Source organism: Anolis sagrei, chromosome X (assembly GCF_037176765.1).
Source record: "Anolis sagrei isolate rAnoSag1 chromosome X, rAnoSag1.mat, whole genome shotgun sequence".
In the NCBI taxonomy this organism is placed as follows: Eukaryota; Metazoa; Chordata; class Lepidosauria; order Squamata; family Dactyloidae; genus Anolis; species Anolis sagrei.
Genome location: NC_090034.1, coordinates 79,010,767 through 79,034,338, shown reverse-complemented (window position 1 = coordinate 79,034,338; position 23,572 = coordinate 79,010,767). Strand labels below are relative to the sequence as shown.

Below are 23,572 nucleotides of genomic sequence, written 5' to 3'. Positions count from 1 at the left end.
TTCCTGTGCTTTATGATTCATGCTAACAAACAAAGTGAGAGAACTTGAGACTCCTTGGCCACTTTCTGGGCCCATCCTCGACCAGTTCATCCCGCTGGACGCAGGGGCTGTCGATATGCAGCTAGACCGACCACTTGCTCCCTCGATCCGTGTCCCTCTTGGTTGGTGAAATCCTGCTTGGAGGGATTACGCGACCCTCTGTTGAAGATTATAAACAGCTCCCTTGAGCAAGGAGTTTTTCCAGAGGGTTTAAAAGAGGCGGTGGTCTCTCCCCTGCTGAAGAAACCAGACTTAGATTGTTCAGTTCCCTCCAGTTACCGCCCAGTTTCGAATCTCTCGTTCCTGGGCAAGGTGATTGAGAGGGCAGCAGCGGAGCAGTTGCAGCAATTCCTAGACGACACAGCCGGACTAGATCCCTTCCAGTCCGGCTTCCGTGCGGGGCATGGGACAGAAACTGTGCTGGTCTCCATCACGGATCACCTTCAATTCCAGCTTGACCAGGGCAGGTCAGCGCTGCTTGTGTTATTGGATCTCACAGCAGCATTTGACACAATCGACCACAATCTTTTGACCCATCGCCTTGCTGTTGCTGGAGTCAGGGGGACAGCTTTAAACTGGCTGTCCTCCTTTCTTCACAACCGTAGACAGCGAGTGGAGAGGGGAGGCCTGGTCTCTGAGAGGTCCCCTCTATCTTGTGGGGTCCCTCAGAGGGCCATTCTCTCCCCTCTGTTGTTTAACATCTATATGCGACCACTTGCTCAGCTGGTTCGAGGTTTTGGGCTTGAGTGTTATCAGTACGCTGATGACACTCAACTGGTGCTGAAGATGGAAGGCCGACCGGACTCTGTACCCGATTGTTTACATCAGTGCCTCGAGGCCGTTACTGGATGGCTGCGTGCCAGCAGGTTGAGGGTGAATCCAGCAAAGACGGAGATCCTATGGCTGGGTCGACCAGGCAGTGGGGCTATCCAGCTGCCTACTCTGGATGGTGAGGCGCTACACCTGTCATCATTGGTAAAGAATCTGGGAGTCCTTTTGGACCCTCTGCTGACGATGGAGGCACAGGTCTCCGCCGTTAGCAGAACCACCTTTTTTTATCTGCGGCAGGCTAGACGGCTGGCCCCCTACCTGTCCAAGGACGACCTAGCTACGGTGATCCAGATCACGGTCATCTCAAGACTGTACTACTGTAACGCCCTCTACATTGGCCTTCCTCTGTCGGTGATCCAGAAGCTCAAGTTGGTACAAAATGCAGCTGCTCGGCTTCTTGTGGGAATTCCGATGAGATGCCACGTAACACCAATCTTACTGCAGCTGCATTGGTTACCAATTGAGCACCGGATCACTTTCAAAGTGATGGTACTCACCTTTAAAGCCCTGCATGGTCTGGGGCCGATGTACCTGAGGGACTGCCTCACCCCCTACCTACCCCAGAAATCCCTCCGTTCTGAGGACCAAGATCTATTGGAAATTCCCAGTGTCAAGACCTTGCGTCTAACAGCAACCAGACGCAGAGCCTTCACAGCAGTGGCACCATCACTCTGGAATACTCTACCACCTGAAGTCCATGCCTTGCGTGACTTACCAGCTTTCCGCAGGGCATGTAAGACATACCTGTTTCGACAGGCTTTTAATGTTTGATATTGCTGTTTTTAAATTGTTTTAAATTGCTTTTAAATTTTGTTAGATTTTAGCCATTCTTGTAAGCCACTCCGAGCCCCAGGGGAGTGGCAGCATATAAGTTCAAATAATAAATAAATAAATAAATAAATAAATAAATAAATAAATAGTACTGTATATACTCATGTATACATCTAGAAAGTTTAGTCAAAAAAGTCAACGCACAAAACCTGGGTTAACTTATCCATGGATCAGTATCAGTACTATATCTTAATTGTTATCAAAAAGAAACCATCTCCTTCTATGAGTAGAGCGGTGAAAGGCGAGAGCTCAGTTTGTCTGGGAGAACTTCAAAGCAGCAGGAAGTTCCTCTACTCTTTCGGCTGTAGTGCTGCTTCTGGCCTTTTTGAATGCCTGGATAGGAAAAAGGCCATGGCAGTTGCCAGGAGTGGCTGAAGTGGCACTTTCCTGTCTGCAGAATGACCCTCAACTTATCCCGGAATCATATCAAAATCTGAAATTTCAGACCTCAATGTGTATATGTAAACTTATAAAGTATATACTGTCTATTATGGGACAAGAGAATTGAGACAACATTTGCAAGAACACAAAAAAAATTTAGACCCACTAAGTTTTGGGGAAGAGCTGTTAATACGCTGCCTCAATCCAATAGCCTCTAGATGTGTTGGACTACTATATGCACCTAGAACAGGCATGGGCAAATTTTAGCCCTCCAGGGGTTTTAGACTACAACTCCCACAATTCCTAACAGCCAGAATCGTGGGAGTTAGTCCAAGACCCCTGGAGGGCTGAAGTTTGCCCATGCCTGACCTAGATCTATACAGACAAGCAGAGATGGAGACTTTGGTCCTCGAGTGATGCATCTGGTGACATATTTGAAGTGTCAGGAAATGATGAAGAACTGGATGGAAAAGGTTAGATATAAATAAATATGAGGGGTATTTTTTAAGTAAGGTCCATTTTGTTGTAGATACTAGTAGTTTGTGCGCATACCGCAACGAGCGCGTGCGTCATGTACCGGCATGCCTTGGGAACAACTGTGCTCAGTTTCCGCTCTGTAGCTAACCTGCACGGTTCTGTTCTGTGCTTTAAAAATGTTTAAGACTATCAACTCACCCGCCGCATGTGAGGTTCGCTCAGTGATACGGTTTTTGTCAGCAAGGAACCTGCCTGCTGCAGAAATTCATCGACAGATTTGTGAAGTGTACGGTGATACCGTTATGAGTGAAAGCAAAGTGCGTAAGTGGGTATGACAATTCAAAGATGGCTGCGAAAACGTCCATGATGAGGACCGCTCCGGTCGCCCTTCTTTGATTACAGACAATTTGGTTATCGGAGCAGGTGGCAAGTTTTTATGAAGAGGGTATTTTAAAATTGGTTCAGAGGTCTGATAAGTGTTTGAACAAACTTGGCGCCTATGTCGAAAAATAGAGTGAAGTATGTACTTTCTGAAAATAAATTTACTTTTTTGAAATAAACTTTCATTGTGTACTTATGTTCAAATGGACCTTACTTAAAAAATATCCCTCGTAAATACATTTACCAATGTGAATTGCTCTTTTCGGAATGTCAGTATGTAAACCAGGAGCCCCCGGCGGCAATGTGGGTTAAACCCCTGTGTTGGCAGGACTGAAGGTCGCAGGTTCGATTTCGGGCAGAGTGTGGATGAGCTCCCTCTGTCAGCTGGCGGTCCTCATGAGGGGACATGAGAGAAGCCTCCCACAAGGATGGTAAAACATCAAAAAATATCCAGGCGTCCCCTGGGCAACGTCCTTGCAGACGGCCAATTCTCTCACACCAGAAACCACTTGCAGTTTCTCCAGTCGCTCCTGACACGACAAGAAAAAAGTACTTAAACCAGGCAAAGGCAAATTTTCTAACTTAGAGGCCGCATGGCGGGCTGGAGCGGAGTGGGTGGGCTGGGAGGGAGTCCTCTCCCTGTCCTTTCCTCCCTTTCCTCTTCTCTTTTGGAGGCAGAAAGTGAAGGAAAGCCAGGAAATATTTAGATCCCAAAAGGGTTGGTCTTGGTCAAGATGAGATGGTGGACAGGAGACAAAAAGTGTATCCATTAGACCAGGGGTCCTAAAACTAAGGCCTGTGGGTCAGATATGGCCCTCCAAGGTTATTTACTCGTCCCTCGTTCAGGGTCAACTTAAGTCTGAAACAACTTGAAAGCATATAGCAATAATAACAATCCTATCTCATCAGCCAAAAGCAGGCCCACACTTTCCACTGAAATACTAATAAGTTTATATTTGTTAAAAATCATCTTCATTTTAATTATTGTATTGTTTTTAAGTGTCTTTTGCACTACATATAAGATACGTGCAGTGTACATAGGAATTCATTCATGTTTTTTCAAATTATAATCCGGCCCTCCAACAGTTTGAGGGACTGTGACCTGGCCCTCTGTTTAAAAAGTTTGAGGACCCCTGCATTAGACCCTGTATTGCCTACTCCTCATATAGAATCCTAGAACTGGAAGAGACTTCCAAGGGTCACCCAGTCCAACCCCCTGCCATGCAGGAAGGCACCATCAAAGCACTCCAAATAGACAGCCTCTGCCGAAAAGCCTCCAGAGAAGAAGACTCCACCACACTCCCGGGCAATCTATGCCAATCTCTAGAAAGTTCTTCCTCATCTTTTCAGTCGAATCTCTTTCCCTGCCATTTGGTCTCTAGAGCAGCAGAAAGTCAGTTTTTCCCCCTTCCTCCTTCTCAATGGGACACACTTTGAAATCTTGAAACATGGTTCTCATGTTCCCTCTCTGCCTTCTCTTCTCCCAGCTAAGGAAAAAGAGAAGGAAGGGAGGGAATGGAGGGAGGGAGGGAGGGAAGAAAGAGGGAAGGAAGGAAAGACAAAAGGGTGGAAGGGAAGGAGGGAGGGAGGAAGAGGGAGGGAGGGAAGGAAGGATAGGATGCTGTAAGAGAGGAGGACCTGACCTAGACACACATAAAATGAAAATAGTACCTTGCTATGACTCTACTGTGACAATGGTTCCCAGAACAACGAGTATGTACCGTATATTCTGGTGTATAAGACTACTTTTTAACCCAAAAAAATCTTCTCAAAAGTCAGGGGTCGTCTTATACACGGGAGTCGTCTTATACTCAGGGGTAGTCTTATACATGGAAGTCGTCTTATACGCGGGAGTAGTCTTATGCATGGGAATCGTCTTATACGCTGGAGTAGCCTTAGGCATGGGAGTCGTCTTATATGCGAAAGTAGTCTTATACGCCAGGAGCTGTCTTATAGAGTGGGTGCTGAAACGTCCAATCTGGATTGGAAAATCTGTGGTTGCTGCATATTGTGACATTGGCCGCGTCCCTGCCAAATGCAGTGACTGTATGAAAGCATTAAGGGCGACACTGTAAAAGTACAGTAGAAGAAAATTCATTCATCAGGATTCGTGGACTTAATGCGGTCCTGATGGTGAGGTGAAGGTGCAGAGCAAGCTACAGGAGTCCAGGGCGCCCAGGGTATGGAAAAAAGAGATAGGGTGGCTCTGGGCCCAGAAAAACACACCTCTTTTACCTGTCTAGCCCACCCTTGTATCTTATTACCGTACCTCCTCCTCTGCCTCTCAGATCTCGCTCCTGAAAACTGCAGTGAAGTGGTGCAGGTGCGCAGGTGCGAGATCTGAGAGGCAGAGAAGGAGGTACAGTAATAGGAAAATTACCATATTGAAATCAAATCTGATGCTTTTAACATTTTTATTTGGTGGGTGTTGGAAGAGGGGTAGTCTTATACGGCAAGTATATCCCAAACTCTATATTTTAACTGGAAAAGTTGGGGTCGTCTTATACGTCCAGTCTTATATGCTGGAATATACGGTACATAAAGAATGAATCCAAACGAAAGCTCCTCATGAATGTCTGTGGGAGCCAACACCAAAGCAATTCAAAATAGTCTTTTATTAGCACTAATTGCCCTGGAAGAATCTCATTTTAATGGTCATGAAATACCTTTGGACCTAACGGAAATAGCTTCCCACACACTATGATCTGAAACTGCTGAACTCTGCAGTTAGCTTCCACTGGACAGATGGGAGCACAAACAAATTCCATCATCTTTTAGCAATTTTTTGAGGCAGCAAGGACAAAAAATGGAGGAAGAATCACTTAGTTTTCACTAGAATACACAGGATAAAGAAACATCCAGGCTTCAAATATCACAAAAATTAGAATTAAAAATATTTGAAAATATTTGAAATATGATCAAAAATATGTTTTTGAGTATTGAAAAATGGTGATAAGAAGAGTGATGAACTAATGAGAAACTATGTGTTTTGAGACACATTTTTGTGCAAAATTTACAATGCAGTTCTTCAATGCAGTTCTTTCAGGTTTCCCAGGCACAACTGCATTTCCCAGTTGTGCCTGGGAAACCTGAAAGCAGGACACGAATATAACATCCCAATTCGTCAACTGAAACTGACTGAGAGGGGAATCTTACTTCTTGACTAAAAGTCAACTTAGCAATGCAAAACTCTGCACACAGCATAGTATCGCCTATTAGTTTTCCAAGAGCAACGTGTTATAAACAAGATGCTCCCAACCGGCAACAAGATCAAAGCCAGAAATGCCACCTGGCGGCCCCGCAGCAGAACAACTTGGCTCAGCGATGCAGAGATGCACGAAGGAACTCTATCTAACTGGAGCAACTGGAAAAATTGGGCATGAACACCAAGTTAAGGCTTGTCAGGCAGGCAAGAATAACTGGAACAACTGCATTCTAACCGAGCGGAGAGCAGCTATAGAAGATCTTGACATCAAATAATTCAGCATGAACATGAGTCAACAGTAATTTTGCTTGGGATGGCCAGAGATAAAGCCTGTGCCAAAAGCTACTACTTACACATGCTCACAACCATCCTTTTGATTTTATTGTAACATCTTTTTCAAAATCTATCTGCTTTATCTTGTCACAGGTGACTTGACTCTGGAGACTAGGGTTCAGATCCCTACCAAGTCACGGGAACATATCGGGTGAGTTTCGGCAAGACACACTCAGGGCCAAAGGGAGGCAAGGGCAAATCCCCCTCAGAATAATCTGGTCAAGAAAAGACAGTCACAGGGTCATCATCCATTGGAAATGACAGTTTTTTGTATGTCAGGAGTGACTTGAGAGACTGCAAGTCGCTTCTGGTGTGAGAGAATTGGACATCTGCAATGATGTTGCCCAAGGGGATGCCCAGATTTTTTTCTGATGTTTTACCATCCTTGTGGAAGGCTTCTCTCATGTTCCCCGCATGGGGAGCTGGAGTTGACTGAGGGAGCTCATCTGCGCTCTCCCCAGATTCAAACCTCCGACCTGTTGGTCTTCAGTCCTGCTGGCGCAAGGGCTTAACCCATTGAGCCACCGGGGGCTTAAAGGCATACAACAAAAACTATGAATCATGTACAGTGTTCTCTCACATATCATGGGTGTTACGTTCCAGGACCACCCGCGAAAAGTGAAAAACCGCAAAGTAGGAGCGCCATATACCGTATATACTCGAGTATAAGCAGACCTGAATATAAGCCGAGGCACCTAATTTTACCACAAAAAACTGGAAAAACGTATTGACTCGAATATAAGCCGAGGGTGAGATTTGCAGCAGCTACTGGCATATTCAAAATAAAAATAGATACCAATAAAATTACATTAATTGAGGTATCCATAGGGTCAATGTTTTGGAATACCTACATAAAACTGTAATTGAAGTTAAGACTGTCCAACTCTGATTAAACCATTATTCTAATCTTCTTCAATGTAAATGTGCTTAGTGCTTACGTATTCTTCCAATAATAACAGAGTAAAATAAAAAATGTAATAAAAATAATGATAGAGTGAAATAATGGAAATGTAATAATAGCAGTAATAATAGAGTAATAAATGTAATAATAATAAAGTAAAATAATAAATGTAATAATAATAATAATAATAATAATAATAATAATAATAATAATAGAGTAAAATAATAACTAACTTTGACTCGAGTATAAGCCGAGGGAGATTTTTTCAGCCCAAAAAAAGGGCTGAATACTAAGCTTACACTCAAGTATATACAGTATATATATCGAGTTCCAAGGGTGAGGCAAAAGCAAGGAGAGATTTAAAGACACCGCACACCTTCTTGTTTTTGCTAGCTATTTCTGCTTTGCTTTACAATCTCTCTTGATTGGCTGCCTCTCTCCTGAGGGGAAGGGTGAAACCCCTTCCACACTCCATTGTTGCCAGGAGGTGGGATTAGAACGCCACTCTAGGCAACAGCAACAATTCATAAACTGGGAGGCAAAAACCTGCAGAACAGCGAATCTGCAAAAAGCGAACCACAAAGTAGCGAGGGAACACGGTACAGTTTGTAGAACTCCACCAATCACACAGCAAATAATAATAATAATAATAATAATAATAATAATAATAATAAATCATTGCATGGGCAGTTCCTTGACAAAATTGAAGGAAAAGTAGATAAGGAGAAGACCTGGGTATGGCTCACAAATGGAACATTGAAGGAGGAGACAGAAGGCCTGATTCTTGCAGCCCAGGAGCAAGCCATCAGAACCAATGCCATTAAAGCCAGGATCAGCTGATAAACCAAAATGCAGACTGTGCAAGGAAGCTGATGAAACTATGGATCATATCCTCAGCTGCTGCAGAAAATCGCACAGACAGACTACAAACAGAGGCACAACTCTGTGGCCCAAATAATTCATTGAAACTTGCGTCACAAGTACCATCTGCCAGTAGTAAAGAACTGGTGGCATCATAAACCTGCAAAGGTAGTGGAAAATGAACATGCAAAAATGCTGTAGGATTTTCTAATTCAGACTGACAAAGTTTTGGAACACAATACACCAGACCTCACGATTGTGGAAAAGGGATAAGTTTGGATTATTGATGTCACCATTCCACATAACGGTTGAATTGATGAAAAACAACAGGAAAAACTCAGCCGTTATCAAGATTTCGAAATCGAACTGCAAAGGCTCTGGCATAAACCAGTACAGGTGGTCCCAATGGTATTCAGCATACTGGGTGCCGTGCCAAAAGATCTCAGCCCGTATTTGGAAACAATACACATTGACAACATCACTATCTGTCAGCTGCACCTTCCTTGGATCTGCATGAATCATTCGCAAATACATCACACAGTCCTAAATGCCTGGGAAGTGTTCGACTTGTGATTTTGTGATACAAAATCCAGCATATATATCTCGTTGGCTGTGTTATGCTGTGTTTTTGTGTCAGCATAATAAATAATAATAAAACTTTATTCATAGACCACCCTCTCTCCCTGAGGGGATCAGGGTGGTTTACACACCAAAAAAGGCAAACATTCAATGCCCTTCGCAAATACAAACATCTCAAAACGAATACTAAACAATATAAAATTATAAGCATAAACTTGTGACAAAAAGAGAAATTAACATCAAAATAGAAAACAAATACGAATAGTTAAATAAACATAATTATACTAATAAAGCCTGAGAGAATGATTAAAATACATAAAATTGGCTATCATGGTTGTTAACTTACTAAATATTTGTTAGAAATCAAAAAGATGTCCCTATATCAATTTATACTGATCAACAACGTATCCAAAGAAATCACACAGCACCCTTTTTGAAAGTTCCAATACCGTGTAAACTTAAAAAAAAAATATCTGAGAACACAAATAAAAACAAAGAGTGATTCAGATGAAATTGTTTTTTGTACTGAACACTCATATTACTTCTTTAGAAGTTATAGTTGCTGTTGTTGTTGTGTGCTTTAAAGTTGTTTCCAACTTTAAAGCTTGAATCTATCATCAAAATCAAAATAGTTTATTGGATGGGCCCAAGGTCATGATAGAAAGCACCACATACGCACAATAGTACCCTCGAAGCAACAAACACCAAACATGCGAAACAGAACAGAAACCATAATCATGCTCTCACAAAGAGCAAAACAATGTAAGTTAACAATAATTAAATTACATTTGGGAGAGGGTCCAGTTAACCCTTGGTGTGGTGGTGGCCCCCAACCCTAAAATTAATTTTGTTGCTATTTCATAACTATAATTTTGCTACTGTTCTGAATCGTAATGTAAATATCTGATATGCAGGTTGTATTTTCATTCCCTGGACCAAATTTGGCACAAATACCCGATACACCCACATCTAAATACTGGTGGGTTTAGGGGAGATTGATTTTGTCATTTGGGAGTTGTAGTTGCTGGGATTTATAGTTCACACACAATCAAAGAGCATTCTGAACTCCACCAACGATGGAATCAAACCAATCTTGACAGACACAACTCCCATGACCAGCAGAAAATACTGGAAGGGTTTGGTGGGCATTGACCTTGAGTTTTGGAGTTGTAGTTCACCTACATCCAGAGAGCACTGTGGACTCAAACCATGACAGACCTGGACCAAACTTGGCACAAATACTAAATATGCCCAAATGTGAACACTGGTGGAGTTTGGGGAAAACAGACCTTGACATTTGGGAGTTGTAGTTGCTAGGATTTATAGTTCACCTACAATCAAAGAGCATTCTGAACCCCACCAAAGATAGAATTGGGCCAAACTTCCCAAACAGAACCCTCAGGACCAACAGAAAATACTGTTTTCTGTTGGTCTTTGGTGACCTCTCTGACAACCCCTCGCGAGCCCCCTGGGGTCCCGATCCCCAGGTTGAGAAACACTGCCTTAGAGTCTCCTAGCTTGCATGTAAGGAAATAGACTCTGTCTATGAAAGCTTATGCAGCCAACTTTGTTCTCCCAGTTGGCCCCTATTGCGCGACAAGATCCCTTTGCATACTAAGGCAAAACATGTCATGGGGTTTTCTTGGCAAGATTTGCTTAGAGTACATTCCCTATTCAAAGGGGCACCCAAGCAGAACTCTTTCTGCAATCCCAGGCTCCGCCAAAATGCATGAACAGTAATTCTAGGGATCCCCCTCGTGGCCAATAAGGCACATGTTTATGCAATCACAAAACAAATAGCAAAGGGCAAGAATCACCTAAGTCACCTGGCTCGGAAATGCAAGCAAGCAAATAAGGGGAAAAGCATCAGACTCAAAACAAGTGACATAACTTAAAGCAGGGGTCCTCAAACTTTTTAAACAGAGGGCCAGGTCACAGTCCCTCAAACTGTTGGAGAGCCGGATTATAATTTGAAAAAAGCATGAATGAATTCCTATGCACACTGCACATCTTATTTGTAGTGCAGAAAACACTTAAAAACCATACAATAATTAACATGAAGAACAATTTTAACAAATATAAACTTATTAGTATTTCAACAGGAAGTGTGGGCCTGCTTTTGGCTGATGAGATAGGATTGTTGTTGTTGTTGTTGTGTGCTTTCAAGTTGTTTCAGACTTAGGTTGACCCTGAGCAAGGGCCGGGTAAATGACCTTGGAGGGCTGTATCTGGCCCTCGGGCCTTAGTTTGAGGACCCCTGACTTAAAGCTTTGCTTCACTGTCAACATCCAGTCTATTTGCTCTTTCCCATTTGTTCAGCCAATAAAACAAGTATGGACAGTTTTAACATTATGCTGAAACCCAGAATTGTGTTTCTGAACAGGCCAGCGTTATAAACAAACAAGAAACTGTTTAAAAACAGTTTATGAATCGTGGCGTTTCAATAAACCAAATTCTAGGTTTGGACATAACTCTTATCTGTTCTTCACCTGAGCAGGAATTGGCCAAGACTCCTGGCATAAAGGAATGGATTAAGATGCCCTCTGTTTCAGAAACATAGTCCAGATCTCAGTTCTAAACAAATAACCACGTAGAGTCTGAACATACAAGTTCACGCCCCAAAACTGTGTCTGTGTAACCTGATCACATGTTCTGAAATCTGACAGGTAAAACCATATGCACAAAGAATTATCTTTCAGGATTCCTGATGGCAAGGATAAGTACTCTCCTCAAAAACTGAAGTGTCCAGCCATGTCTCCCTGAACATATGTTCACATATTATAGACTAGCTGTCCCCTGCCACGCATTGCTGTGGCCCACTCTGGTGATCTGAAAAATAAAGTAATGAGAAAGTGTTGGTTTCTAATATATGTAATTTCTTTATGCTTGTGGGTAAACAGTATTTCTTGCTGTTTCTTTGTCAGTGTTGATGTGGAGAGGGTCTGGTTTGCCCACCCCAGAACATGCAAGGTATAATTGTCCTTCTTTAAGGGTCCCTTTCAAATCTATGATACTATATCTGTGTATGTGTAAATCATATCTATCTATCTATCTATCTATCTATCTATCTATCTAATCTATGGCTGGATGGCACTTTGTCAGGAGGACTTTGATTACGTTTTCTTGCCCTGATGAAGGGAGTTGTATTGGATGGCCTTAAGTATTTTCTGTTGGTCATGGGGGTTCTGTGTGGGAAGTTTGCCCCGATTCTGTCGTTCATGGGGTTCAGAATGCTCTTTGATTGTAGGTGAACTGTGAATCCCAGTAACTACAACTCCCAAATGTCAAGGTCTATTTCCCCCAAACTCCACCAGTGTTCACATTTGGGCGTATTGAGTGCTTGTGCCAAGTTTGGTCCAGATCCATCATTGTTTGAGTCCACAGTGTTCTCTGGATGGAGGTGAACTACAATTCCAAAATTCAAGGTCAATGCCCACCAAACCCTTCCAGTATTTTCTGTTGGTCATGGGAGTTCTGTGTGCCAAGTTTGGTTCAATTCCATCGTTGGTGGAGTTCAGAATGCTCTTTGATTGTAGGTGAACTATAAATCCCAGCAACTACAACTCCCAAATGACAAAATCATAATTTTTTGAGTGATGGTCACTCCTTGCATTGTGAGACATTTTGTTGCCAAATTTGGTGTGATTTCATTCATTTGTTCTTTTGTTTTTAAGCTACTCATTATGCACAGAGCATTTATATATATATATATATATATAGATAGATTATCATAGTACAATATTAGCATTATATATTACTATATTGTACTATACCATTATCTATATAAATAAAAATGTAATGTTTGTTTGTGGGATTAACATAACTTAAAAACCACTGGACGAATTGACACCAGATTTGGCCACAAGACACCTATCAGTCCAACGCATGACCATCACTCATAAAGACATTGAAAAACACAGCAAAAGAGTCTTAAAAAGCCAAAAAAGCCAAAAATACATTACAATGCATACACAAAACCACATATAGACACAAACACACATATGTACACGCATACACAAATATATACACACACATATATGCATATATATACACACAAAACACAAATACACTGAAAGAGGGAGGGAAGGAAGGAGAGAAGGAGAGAGAGAAAGAGGGAAAGAAGAAGGGAAGGAGAGAAGGAAAGAAAGAAAGGTAAAGAAGGAAGGAAGGAGAGAAGGAAATTAAAAAGTGAAAGAAGGAAGGAAAGAGAGAGGGAAGGAAAGAAGGAACGAAAGAGGGAGGGAAGGAGAGAAGGAAGGATGGAACCAAATAGCAAAGGAAGGGAGGAAAGAAACAGGTAGAGAAGGAAGGAAGAAGGGAAAGATGGAAAAGAAAAAGAGGGAAGGAAGGAGAGAAAGAAAGAAGGAGAGACAGAGGGAGGGAAGATTGGCCACAGCAACACGTGGCGGGTACAGCTAGTATTGTAATATTATTAGTAATATTACATGTAATATAATTTTCTCCCCCTAAGGCAGTGTTTCTCAACCTTTCTAATGCTGTGACCCCTTGATACAGTTCTTCATTTTGTGGTGACCTCCAACCATACAATTATTTCTGTTGCTACGTCATAACTGGTGGAGTTCAGAATGCTCTTTGATTGTAAGTAAACTATAAATCCCAGCAACTACAACTCTCAAATGACAAAATCATAACTTTTTGAGTGATGGTCACTCCTTGTCTTGTGAGACGTTTTGTTGCCGAATTTGGTGTGATTTCATTCATTGGTTCTTTTGTTTTTAAGGTACTCATTATGCACAGAGCATTTTGCCCTAAACGGTTCCGGCCCTGCTTACCTCTCCTAACGCATCTCCACCTATGAACCGACGAGGACGTTAAGATCGTCCGGGGAGGCCCTGCTCTCGGTCCCGCCTGCGTTGCAGGCGCGGCTGGCGGGGACGAGGGACAGGGCCTTCTCGGTGGTGGCCCCTCGGCTATGGAATGCCCTACCCGTAGACATCAGGCAGGCCCCTTCATTGCTGGAGTTCCGGAGGAAGGTCAAGACGTGGCTCTATGAACAGGCGTTCGGTCAACATGGCAATTGAACTCATGAAGACAGTATAAATGAACAAGGAATGGTAGAAGGATTACGAGAACGGAATCTGATTTTTACTGAGGCGTTGATGACTATGTTGTGTTGTTGTGTTGTTTGTATTGTCCGTTGTGTATACTGTGTTTTTAACTAATTGTTATTGTAACAAAATTGCATTGTAAACCGCATTGAGTCACCGAATTAGGCTGAAAAATGCGGTATAAAAATAAAGCAAATAAATAAATAAAGATAGATAGATAGATAGATAGATAGATAGATAGATAGATATAGATAGATAGATAGATATACTGAGAGAACAGTTCTCTTGGGTCTTGAATTGTAAAATGATTGTCTCCTACAGCTGAAAACTTATATTGCCAAGGCGACTATTTTAACAGTGCATGAAGGAAGTTAACCTACTAACAGGAGTATTTCTGCTTTAACTGATTATGTTCAGGCAGAAAAGTTTTGCAAGTACCGTTGCTGCATTGTAAAGGCACTGTAATGCCTCAGGGATAGGACTTGTTCAACCATGAACACTAATCTTGTCCTTAGATCATTATGCAGCAGATACGAGAGGACACTGTCAGTGGAAATACATTTATTTGAAAGAGCAATGGTAATACACAGTAGTAGCAACTCTGCTGACACTGGGAGAACCAGCACGAAGATATTTCAGTGCACAGACTCCAGGACAGACAGGAAGCTGAAGCCATGCCAACCAAGTCATTAGAATCTTAGAGACCGATTTCTGCTGTGTCCTAAGCTGGCCTTTCCAGAACAAACCCTTTCCACAATGGGCACTTGCACACCACTCTGCAGAACCGTGCTTCCTAATTCCCAAGCACTGGGATAATAGGCAAAGGCCATCACAAAACAACAGCCATGCCCACATTTCTACTTCAAAACCTGGTCGACAGATGAACAAATTATCCATTTTACACTCACTTTTTGTACGTGACTATTATTTTTTAAAAAGGAACACTATGGTTATTCATGCCAATGGAGAGATTTATTTATCTCAAGCAGATCTCATTGCCAGACAAACATGCCTATAGAATCTAATTTCACTCAAAGGACACATCATGTCTCTTAGATTATAAGACACTATTGACTGTAAGGAACACACTAATTTCATTACCACCAACAGAAAAAATATGTGTGTATGTATGTATATGTATGGGCCCCCTGGTGGTGCAGCGGTTAAACCTCTGAGCTGCTGAACTTGCTGACTGAAAGGTTGACAGTTCGAATCCAGGGAGCAGGGTGAGCTCCCGTTGTTAGCCCCATCTTCTGCAAACCTAGCAGTTTGAAAAAATGCAAATGTGAGTAGATCAATAGGTACTGCTCCAGTGGGAAAGTGATGACGCTCTATGCAGTCATGCTGGCCACATTACCTTGGAGATGTCTACAGACAATGCTGGCTCTTTGGTTTAGAAATGGAGATGAGCACCACCTCCCAGAGTCGGACACAACTAGACTTAATGTCAGGGGAAACCTTTACTTATGTATGTATGTGTATATGTGTGTGTGTATATATATACACACACACATACATACTAGATAAACCCAACCACGCTTCGCTGTGTCTCAGTCTCTGATATGAAATAAATGAGATAGAAAATAAAAATATTGTTGCGAACATAGATTCACTGAGAGAACACATCATTCAACTCAATACCCTGTCTTGCATGGCTGTGTCTACGTGAAAGGAAAGGAAGTATTTAGAGAAATAAAATTGACATGGTTCCATTGTATACAATTACAACAATGGTTTAATAATTGGGGAAAAAAATAATAAAAGTGGAAGTAAGCTTAACCAATTTGAACAAATAATACAAAATGGAAGGGTTGTAGAGGAGCATGAAAATTGGAAAGGAATAACTAGTAAAATATATAAGATAATAATTGAAATAAAGGAAGGAAAAACAAAAAATAACACCCTCAAGGAGGTCTAGGAAGAAGATTTAGGGATAAAAATAAATGAAACAGAGTGACAACAATTATGGAGACAAAGACATCTAAAGAACTTATCAATATGGTTTAAAGAAAATTATTACAAGTTAATATGGAAATGGTACCTAACACCAGTAAGAATAGCACATATAAATAAAAACTATTCAAAAAATTGTTGGAGAGGATGTCAAGAATCAGGAACATATATACATATGTGGTGGCAATGTAAATATGTAGATATTTTTTGGGGGAAAGTATTTAGAGAAATAGAAGATATAATGAATATTAAAATAGAAAGAAGTCCTAGTATAGATTATATAATAATAAACAATTGAAAAAAGAGGATAAAGAAGCGATAACAAATTTATTAACAATAGCAAGACTGCTTATAGCAAGGAACTGGAAAAAGGAAATAAATATACAAATAGAGGAGTGGTACAAGGAAGTATGGAAACTGGCAATAAATGATAAACTGACGTGTATATTAAAAGTTAAAAGAGGTATATGGAAATAAAGTGATTTTGATGATATATGGAGAAAATTTATTGAAAAAGGATTTAAAAACAAAGAAGGAAAGTTACCTCCGCAAGAAGAATTGAAATTTTGGACAGATGATACGTAAAAGCTGTGGCTTGGGAGGAGGGTGGGGAGCACAGCGGTGAGAGAGAGACAATATGTATAAGCAGAAAAATAACACTAGATGCCAAAAGTATGGCAGGTTGTATCGAATAATATGTATCTGCTGTAAAACAAACAATGTATAACAAATGTATTAAATCATGATTAAATAATAAAAATATTTTAAAAAGGAAAGAAAAAAAAAGGGTTTCATACAGAAATCATTTTTATTGTAAAGCTAGTGGAGTGACTACATTTTTGGTTTGTCCGTTTTCTGCATAAACATAAAGATCTGACAATGTATTGTCGAAGGCTTTCATGGCCAGAATCACTCAGTTCTTGTGGGTTTTTTCGGGCGATATGGCCAAGGAGAAATGCCTCTAGAACATGGCCATATAGCCTGAAAAAACCCACAAGAACTGAAAGATCTGACAGTTTACCGACTCTGGAGCATGCAACATATATGTGCCCCTGAGAGAAGCAATTGTTTTCTAAATTCAAACCGCACACTTGCAAAGATTTCCCCTGAGCTTTATTGATAGTCATAGCAAATGCACAGCGTATTGGAAATTGAAGTTGTTAGTACTCGAACGCCACGTTGGTTGGTATGAGTGGTATGCCAATAACAACCAATCACAGTTCAGCTTTCATTTTATTTTCACTGCTGAAGTGAAAAGACAGCTGCTCTGTGATTTCTTGGTTTTTTCTTATAGTGCTGAGGCAAAAGGAAAGCTGCACTGTGATGGGTTGTTATTTCTTTTACTGCTGAGATGAAAGGAAATCTGTGCAGCGATTGGTTGCTAGAGCTCAGTTTTCATTTCTTATACTGAAAGCTAGATTGTGAATGGTTGCTTTGGACATCACAAATACTACTTTGTTTATTCCCGGACTGCTTGTTTTACTCAAAATACACACATGTTTTCGAATGCCACGTTGTGTCAAAATTTCATTTTACTATGGAATGCAATATTGTGCTGAAAGGTCAAGTCACTCAACTGACTACTTTTCGAGTTTTGCAAGCACAAACATACGCAGGCTGAGCTTTTATATATAACAATATGGAGGATTCTTTGATTCTAAGATCAACCCATTTTTAGATATGTGTATATGGGGGGAAAGTACATCTTACTTACAAACATATTTTTTACAAAGCAAAGCTGTGGTGATGCTGGATTGTTGATAGTTTGGCTGAATTCAAGAGAAAAACAATTAATGTCTCTTTCTGACAATTTCCTTCAATTTAAAAAACTGACCAGGTTTATTTGTTAGATAGTATCACACAGACATAAGCAAATTTATCCTGGGCAAGCCACTTTGCCTGTGGAAATCCCTCCCACTCAAAATAAATTTTTCCAACTCTTTTGTTTGTGTCTCCTGGTCCTAGGGAAATTCTTCCAAAAGAATAATCTCATACTGTGAAGGTTGCATGGAAAGAGACTGGGAAATAGGTTATGTACCAAGGAATGCTTGTTTACCTTACAGGCGGTTGTATGTGATCAACGGATGCCTAGAAGTCAAAACTTCTATCAAATTTGCTAGCTACATGGAATTTTCCCAGCACGTGGACTTTTCAGCAGTGACTTGGCAACCTTGGCAAACTATATTAGCCTGCGGCTCTAGGCTCCCATTCTGTACAAGCTCATGCCTCTGGGTTCCCATTGTGTTCAGATTTACACTTAAAATTTATGATGACCAGGAAGAGGAGACATAACAAAAATGGATTGGAAAATTAAACCGACACTTACCAATACTATCTTCCGTTTCCTGAGACATCCTGACTTCCAGAGCAAATGCTGCAAAAGAGAGAGAGAGAAAGGATCAGAAAGAAACTCACAAATTACATTCAATCACAACTTTGTTTAACTTTAGACACTTGAACATTCAGATAAACAAATTTTACATTCAGGTCCTTATAACACATTTTCCTCTGATGTCCAAAGGGCTAAATCCAACATTCCCATTCACCATTCTCATTGACGAGGGTCAGTTGTTCTCTGACTTGGAGAATGGAACCAATTGATGATCATATCCACAAAGCCCTTTTCATATGTGGTGCCAAAGAGCAGAAATGATGACGTGAAGGCCCACAAAATCCAAGGCAGCAGGAAGAGAGAAAAACTACATTACAGATGGACAGATACAGGGCATCATAACACCATAGCAGTGTTTCTCATCCTTCCTAATGCCGCGACCCCTTAATACAGTTCCTCATGTTGTGGACATCAAAACATCCCAAAAAAAATCATCCGGGCGTCCCCTGGGCAACGTCCTTGCAGACGGCCAATTCTCTCACACCAGAAGCGACTTGCAACTTCTCAAGTCGCTCCTGACACGACAAAAAAAAAATGTTGTGGTGACCCCCAACCATAATATTATTTTCGTTGCTACTACACAACTGTAATTTTGCTTCTGTTATGAATCGTCATGTAAATATCCAATATGCAGGATGTATTTTTATTCACTGGACCAAATTTGGCATACATACCCAATACGCCCACATTTGAATACTGGTGGGGTTGGGGGAAATTGATTTAATCATTTGGGAGTTGTAGTTGCTGGGATGTAAAGTTCACCTACAATCAAAGAGCATTTTGAACTCCACCAATGATGACATTGCACCAAACTTGGCACATAGAACTCCCATGACTAACAGAAAATACTAGAAGGGTTTGGTAGGCATTGACCTTGAGTTTTGGAGTTGTAGTTCACCTACATCCAAAGAGCACTGTGTACTCAAACCATGATGGATCTGGACCAAACTTGGCACAAATAATCAATGTGCCCAAATGTGAACACTGGTGGAGTTTGGGGAAAATATACCTTGACATTTGGGAGTGGTAATTGCTCGGACTTATAGTTCACCTACAATCAAAGTGCATTCTGAACCCTGCCAATGACAGAACTGAGCCAAACTTTCCACACTGAACTTCCATGACCGAAAGAAAATAATGTGTTTTCTGATCGTCTTTGATGATCCCTCTGACACCCTCTTGCGACCCCCAGGTTGAGAACCACTGCACTAGAGCTTAAAGAGTAGGTAAAGGGTGTGCAACTCAGGACCTTCCTGCTTCCGCATTTTAAAGGCCCCCTTCTTCAATCTAGAAAACCACATTTCTGAGTCTACAAGACCTGAGTAGAGACACTGATGATAGAGTGACTTGGTGTTCACTCAATGACATGCTCACCATAAGTCTGAGTCGACTTGAGAACTATTAACAAGAGCAAGAGTTTCGGTTTTGCAGATGTCCTTGGAGCATATGTGTTGAACACTCAGCAAGAAGCATTCTGAGAAGAGTTAATATTCCTAACACACACAAATCTCTTGATATAAATAAAGCTCAGTAAACACCTATCTTCGGGGCATATGTGTTGACTAGTCAGTAAGGGGAGTGTCAAGAGCAGATTAATATTCCTAGCACACACAAGCCTCTTGATATAAGCAAAGCTCAGTAAACATTCTGAAAGGGAAGCGAAACTGAGCTATCATACAATGGCAGAATGAGAGTTGGAATCTGTGCTGTAGTGAAACCATCAAACGGAAGTATTAGATGTGGTTTAAGGGTTGCTACTGCTGGCAGATGTGATCCAGGGTTCTGAATTGGCCCTGCAGAGTGAAAATTATGAACTCTGCTCTTCGTACATAAACCTTCAATCAGTATAAAAATGAAACATTTACTGATAATAAATCAGCATTGGCTAGGACTGCTAATAGGCTGATTTTCCTTTCTATGGAGTATAGCTGAAGCATTTTCTGCAGAGTCCACTGTAAACACTGCACGAAGACAGGAGCAAAATTCAAAACTATCTTAACAGATTAGAGAGATGATGGGTCAAAACTAACAAAATGAAGTTCAACAGGGACAAATGCAAGAGACTCCACTTCGGCACAAGAAATGAAATGCAGAGATACAAAATGAGGGATGATCCCTGGGTAAACAGAAGGATGTGTGAAAAATATTTTGGAGTCTTCGTGCAGAGGAAGGGGAACATGAGCCAGGAATGCCATGTGGCAGCAAAAAAGCCAATAGGGTTTTGGCCTGCATCAATAGGAGTCTAGTGCATAGATCCAGGGAAGTCACGCTCCCCCTCTCTTCTGCCTATAATCCCACTGTGTCCAATTCTGGACACCACAATTGAAGAGAAATGTTGACTCTAAGCTGGAATGTGTCCAGAGAAAGAGGGCGATTCAAAGGATCAAGGGTCTGGAGAACAAGCCCTATGAGGAGCAACTTAAAGAGCTGGGCATGTTTAGCCTGCAAAAGAGAAGACTGAGAGGAGATGATGAGGGCCATGGATCAAGAATCATAGATTCATAGAGTTGGAAGAGACCTCATGGGCCATCCAGTCCAACCTCCTGCCAAGAAGCAGGAAAATTGCATTCAAAGCACCCCCGACAGATGGCCATCCAGCCTGTTTAAAAGCTTCCAAAGAAGGAGCCTCCACCACACTCCGGGGCAGAGAGTTCCACTGCTGAACAGCTCTCACAGTCAGGAAGTTCTTCCTAATGTTCAGATGGAATCTCCTTCCTTGTAGTTTGAAGCCACTGTTCTGCGTTCTAGTCTCCAAGGCAGCAGAAAACAAGCTTGCTCCCTCCTCCCTGTGGCTTCCTCTCACATATTTATACATGGCTATCATGTCTCCTCTCAGCCTTCTCTTCTTCAGGCTAAACATGCCCATCTCTTTAAGCCGCTCCTCATAGGGCTTTTTCTCCAGACCCTTGATCATTTTAGTTGCCCTCCTCTGGACACATTCCAGCTTGTCAATATCTCCCTTCAATTGTGGTGCCCAGAATTGGACACAAAGAGATGAGGGGAAGTCATAGAGAGGATAGACCAGGTTTCCTTTCTGCTGCCCTGGAGACTAGGACGCAATGGAACAATGGCTTCAAACTACAGGAAAGGATATTCCATCTGAACATGAAGAAGAACTTCCTGACTGTGAGAGACAGCTGTTCAGCAGTGGATCTCTGTCTGCCCAGAGTGTGGTGGAGGCTCCTTCTTTGGAGGCTTTGAAGCAGAGGCTGGATGGCCATCTATCGGGGGTGCCTTGAATGTGATTTTCCTGCTTCTTGGCAGAATGGGTTGGACTGGATGGCCCACCAGGTCTCTTCCAACTCTAGGATTCTATGATTCTACCTATGTTGGTGCTAACAAATTTGTGTAAGTGGCTGGTGTTCGGAAACCTTTCACTGTTGCCAATATTTTTTAAACCTCAATACTGAGCTAAGGGAAGTCCATTTAGGGTCTGGAGCCACAATTTAAGAAGCAGTGTTCTAGCCCACATTTTACTGGCTTCTTTGTGAGAATGTCATGGGGGACCTTTGAAGGATTGTAACTGTGAATTTTTAATTAATAACATTGATGTTTGATTGATTCTATTTTAATGTTTTATACAGTATCTTTGAATTTTAACTCTTATTGAAAATGCTTTTAATGCAGTGTTTCTCAACCTTCCTCCTGTTGTGACCCCTTAATACAGTTCCTCATGTTGTGGTGACCTCCAAACATAATATTATTTTAATTGCCACTTTTCTGAATTGAAATGTAAATATCTGATATGCAGGATGTATTTTCATTCACTGGACCAAATTTGGCACAAATATCCAATACACCCAAATTTGAATACTGGTGGAATTGGGGGGATTGGTTTTTCATTCGGGAGTTGTGGTTGCTGTGATTTATAGTTCACCTACAATCAAAGGGCATTCTGAACTCCACCAATGATGGAATTAAACCAAACTTGACACAGAACTCCCATGTCCAACAGAAAATACTGGAAGGGTTTGGTGGGCATTGACCTTGAGTTTTAGAGATGTAGTTCACCTACATCCAGACAGCACTATGGACTCAAACAATGATGGATCTGGACCAAACTTGGCATGCCCAAATGTGAACACTGGTGGGGTTTGGGGAAAATAGGTTTTGACATTTGGGAGTTGTAGTTGCTGGGATTTATAGTTCCCCTATAATCAAAGAGCATTCTGAACTCCACTAACTATAGAATTGGGTCAAACTTCCCACACAGAACTCCCAGGACCAACATAAAATACTGTATTTTCTTATGGATTTTGGCGACCCCTCTGACACCCCCCTTGTGACTCCCCCCAGAGGTCCTAACCCCCAGGTTGAAAAACACTGTTTTAATGTAAGCTGCTTTGAGACTGCTTTTCAGGGAGAAAAAAACAGGGAATAAATACACATAATAATAATAATGCCTTGCTGTTACCCTTTGCAAGACACACCTCTATTGCAGGCACTGAGTCCATGGTGCGATATAAAGAAGTACATTATTTATATAGTAGCAGAAACTTTACTTTGCGGGTGGAGTCCATAATTGGCTGCTGCGTTGTACAAAGATAACATAGACTGAATTTACTTTTAATTCCAATAGTGGGTGTTTAAAGATTGTCCTTGAACTCTCTTCTACAATCCTGTGGAGACATTTGAGCCTACTTGTTATTTTCAGACTATTCCGTTTCCCTGTCACTGAATCTTTCAGCAAATCTTTCATATTGAGGAGCAGGCAGGCTTGTTATCTGCTACTCTGGAGAGTAGGACATGAATCAATGGTTTCAAACAGCAGGAAAAGAGATTCCACCTAAACATTAGGAAGAATTTCATGATAGCAAGAGCTGCTTGGCAGTGAAATCTGATGCCTGGGAGTCCAATGGGGTCATGTTCTCTGGAGAGTTTGAAACAAAGGCATCCCAGGAAATATGTTGGGAGTGTTTTGATTGTGCTTTACCTGCATGGCAAGGGGTTAGACCAGGTAGCCCTTGGGGTCTCTTCCCATTTTATGATCCTATGTCTTTCTCTGAACGCCACCTGCCCTGTGCTTTGACAACACTAGACAGATAAATTGGGATAGTAACAATGGCTGCAGAAAGGAAGGAATAACAGGAATCCATTGTCAACAAGTAGTAACTATTTGCAAAATGGCAAGTACCAGGTATATATATTACTGGGAAAAAGATATCCAAGATCAGCATAAGTGATATTTACAACAAAATACAGTCCACAGAACTAATGCTAATTTTCTATAAATGTTGAAGTCATGGCTGGTTGCAGGAGAAAGAACCAAAATATTGTATAAGGTAAAAGTAAAGGTTTTGTCTGACATTAAGTCTAGTCATAACAAACCCAACAAGTGG

The 23,572-nt window shown here is 41.4% G+C and overlaps 1 protein-coding gene across 1 annotated transcript in view; it reads right to left on the bottom strand.

Moving 5' to 3' along the window:
• PHACTR4 (phosphatase and actin regulator 4) overlaps nucleotides 1–23,572 on the bottom strand; it is a 123,171-nt gene that overhangs the window by 72,460 nt on the left and 27,139 nt on the right. Inside the window, exon 2 of the mRNA XM_067460559.1 lies at nucleotides 18,168–18,215. Within this exon, the coding sequence (XP_067316660.1) occupies nucleotides 18,168–18,195 (28 nt within the window). The 5' untranslated portion in view covers nucleotides 18,196–18,215. The remainder of the gene's footprint in view (nucleotides 1–18,167; nucleotides 18,216–23,572) is intronic.